The sequence below is a fragment of the Cebus imitator genome, unplaced genomic scaffold (genome assembly GCF_001604975.1).
Source record: "Cebus imitator isolate Cc_AM_T3 unplaced genomic scaffold, Cebus_imitator-1.0 Scaffold235, whole genome shotgun sequence".
Classification (NCBI taxonomy): Eukaryota; Metazoa; Chordata; class Mammalia; order Primates; family Cebidae; genus Cebus; species Cebus imitator.
Genome location: NW_016107550.1, coordinates 728991 through 732274, shown reverse-complemented (window position 1 = coordinate 732274; position 3284 = coordinate 728991). Strand labels below are relative to the sequence as shown.

Sequence of the window (3284 nt, the reverse complement as noted above, 5' to 3'; positions counted from 1 at the left end):
CCAGTGGGCACAGCCCCCTGCCCACCGTGGGCCCTGCAGCTTTCCCAGCTTCTTTCCGCCACGCTCCTCCCTGCCACGCTCCTCCCTGCCACGCTCCTCCCTGCCACGCTCCTCCCTGCCACGCTCCTCCCTGCCACGCTCCTTCCAGGCTGTGGCGCCTGTGGCAGTGCTGACCACCAGCCTCATTCCTGACCCTGGGCATCTGCAGCACCTCAGGCTTGACGGGTCCTCACTGGACTCCTTCCCGACTCCCCATTCAGTTTCCAAGGCCATCTGTGGCCCGGCCTCTGGGTGGGGCTCCCCCGGGTCCACTCTGGCCCACGTCCCATCAGCTGCCCCAGGTCAGCCTCACAGCTATCCCATCGTCACAGCTGCAGCAGCTCGTCCTGCTTGCCTGCAGTCAGGTGGGAGGGAGAGGCCTGTGATGAGCTGGGAGTGGGCCGGGGACGAGAAGGGGAGAAGGGGTGAGAGAACCGAGCTGCAGCTGAGTGAGCAAGCACTGCTCTCCTGGCCCTTGGGAGTCCTGCAGTTTTGCCAGCTCTTGGGTGCCTCCTGCTGTAGGTAGGCCTTTGAGCGCATGGCAGGATGCCTGGTGCTAGGTGACCCAAGGGACCCAGGCAGCCTTTTAGGGATTCATGAGGCTCCTGCCTGTGAGATGTGTTCTCAGGCCCACAGCATTTTGCTTCTTCAAGGCTCTTGACCCTTGGGGGCACCTTTGGGACAGGGTTTTTGCACCTGGGCATACACCTGTTTCTTGATCCCAAGCCCATGCCACGTCCCCCTCTCTTTTCCCAGTATGCCTGTGGCATCCAAGCCGAGGTTGTGGGGAAGCCTTCTCCTGAGTTTTTCAAGTCTGCCCTGCAAGCAATAGGTGTGGAAGCCCACCAGGTAGGTTGGCGCCGTGTGAAGTGGGTTGTGGGAGGCAGCCCCGTCAGGGGGGCCCTGGAGCTTGGAGCAGATCACAGGACTCAGGCAGACTGTGGGGTTGGCGGGGCAGCCAAGTGTGGGCTCCCCATGAGAGCTGACCCGGCTGGGAAGGAAGGGAAAGACAGCAAACGAAATCCATTGAATAGTTTCAACTGTGAAGTTACTTTCAATGTGAAAGCAAGAAGCAGAAATGCTATGGCATTTCCGGGGTGAGTTTTTGCTTCTTCTCTGGAAGGATAAGAATTGACAAGTCCTATCAGTGTATTAATATAGTTCACTGGCAAGACAGTATAACGGCAAGATTACAACAATATGGTGGAAATAATAAAGTCACTCATTTTGCCACTGTTATATTTTGACTATTTGGGGATAGATTGCCTTCCAGACTTCCAAATTTTAGAAAGGAAAAAGAATCGGTTATGATTTTATCATCTGTGGCCACCCCACCCCACCCTAAGTGAGTGTGGCTTCTCCCTCTGTCACCGAGGCTAGAGTGCAGTGGTACAGTCATGGCTCACTCTAGCCTAGACCTCCCAGGCTCAAGCAATCCTGCCACCTCAGTGCCTCCTTATCCCCCAAGCCCCCAAGGAGTAGCTGAGACTACAGGTATATGCCACCACACCTGGCTAACTTTTGTATTTTTGTACAGATGGGGTTTCACCAGGTTGCCCAGACTGGTCTTGAACTCGTAACTCAAGCCATCCTCCTGCCTCAGCCTCCCAAAATGCTGGGATTACAGGCATAAGCCACCACACACAAACCCCTCCAGCAGGTTTTCTGAAAGGTTGTAAGAAACAGTGGGCAGCCAGCATGGTGGCTCACACCTGTAATCCCAGCACTTTGGGAGGCTGAGGAGGGTGGATCACTTGGGTGATCACTCAGGAGTCTGAGACCAGCTTGGCCAACATGATGAAATCCATCTCTACTAAAAATACTGCAAAGCTAAAAAAAAAATTAGCTGGGTGAGATGGCACATGCCTAGTAATCCCAGCTACTCAGGAAGCTGAGGCATGAGAATTGGTTGAACCTGGGAGGTAGAAGTTGCAGTGAGCCAGGATCGCACCACTGCACTCTAGTCTGGGTGATAAAGCGGAGACTCCATCTCAAAAACAAACAAAAAAACAGGCAGAGTCCACAGCTGTCCCAGGCTGTCCTGCGGCCTCCTGGGAAGTGGGCAGCAGAAGCGTGGGTGGGGAGTCCCCCAGGTGTGAAGCCTGGTGTGTGTTTCCCCTGAGCGCATTTCGGTCCAGAATGCTGGTGCCTCATGGTGCTTTGAGAATGGTGGCCCAAAGCTGCCAAAGCCTAGAGATATCAGAAGATGCAGGCTCTCTGGAGGCCCCAGAAAACACCTGGGAAACATCACGTTAGTCTGTTAGAGAAGGAAAGGTTTGTGTTTTAAATGAATGAGAACTGCAACAATAAGTAACCTGGCTTTTACTACCTTGCTTCATAGGGCAGATTTTCTTTTTTTTATTATGAGAAATTTCAAACATACAGAAAAGTAGAGAGGATGATAGAGTGACGTCTGCCACCCGCCCCGCCCGCCCCATTATATCCATCACCCAGATTCAGTGGTTAAGATTTTGCCACATTCCTTTGTTCTATCCTCTTCTTTTTTTCCTTTTAAAAAATTTACTGGCTGGGCGTGGTGGTTCATACCTGTAATCCCAGCACTTTGGGAGGCTGAAGCAGGTGGATCACCTGAGGTCAGGAGTTCAAGACCAATCTGGCAAACATGGTAAAACCCCATCTCTACTAAAATACAAAAATTAGCTGGGCGTGGTGGCATGTGCCTGTAATCTCAGCTACTAAGGAAGCTGAGGCAGGAGAATTGCTTGAGCCCAGGAGGTGGAGGTTGCAGTGAGCCGAGATTGAGCTGCTGCACTGCAGCTTGGGCGACAGAGCCAGACCCTGTCTAAAAAAAAAAGGCCAGGTGTGGTGGCTCATGTCTGTAATCCCAGCACTTTGTGAGGCTGAGGTGGGCAGATCATGAGGTCAGGAGATTGAGACCACCTAGACCACCTGACCAACATGGTGAAAACCTGTCTCTGCTAAAAGTAGAAAAAATTAGCTGTGCATGGTGGCAAGTGCCATATCCCAGCTACTCAGGAGGCTGAGGCGGGTGAATCACTTGAACCTGGGATGTGGAGGTTGCAGTGAGCCGAGATTGTGCCACGGCACTTCGGCCTGGGTGCCAGAGTGAGGCTCCTTCTCCAGAAAAAAGCAAAAAGAAAAATCTGGAGCTGGACAGTGGTGGTGGTTGCACAGCATTGTAAATGTGCTCCGTGCAGTGAGCTGATACTTTGGTCACTGTCAGAAATTTTATGTAATGTGTATTTTACCACAATAAAAATTTT

The 3284-nt window shown here is 52.4% G+C and overlaps 1 protein-coding gene across 2 annotated transcripts in view; it reads left to right on the top strand.

Annotated features, from left to right (window-relative positions):
* The window catches only part of LOC108282091 (phospholysine phosphohistidine inorganic pyrophosphate phosphatase), a 152300-nt gene that overhangs the window by 36305 nt on the left and 112711 nt on the right, over positions 1–3284 (top strand). For both annotated transcript variants that reach the window (XM_017497857.1, XM_017497856.2), the window contains exon 5: positions 796–888. In XM_017497857.1, coding sequence (XP_017353346.1) covers positions 796–888 — 93 coding nt within the window. The remainder of the gene's footprint in view (positions 1–795; positions 889–3284) is intronic.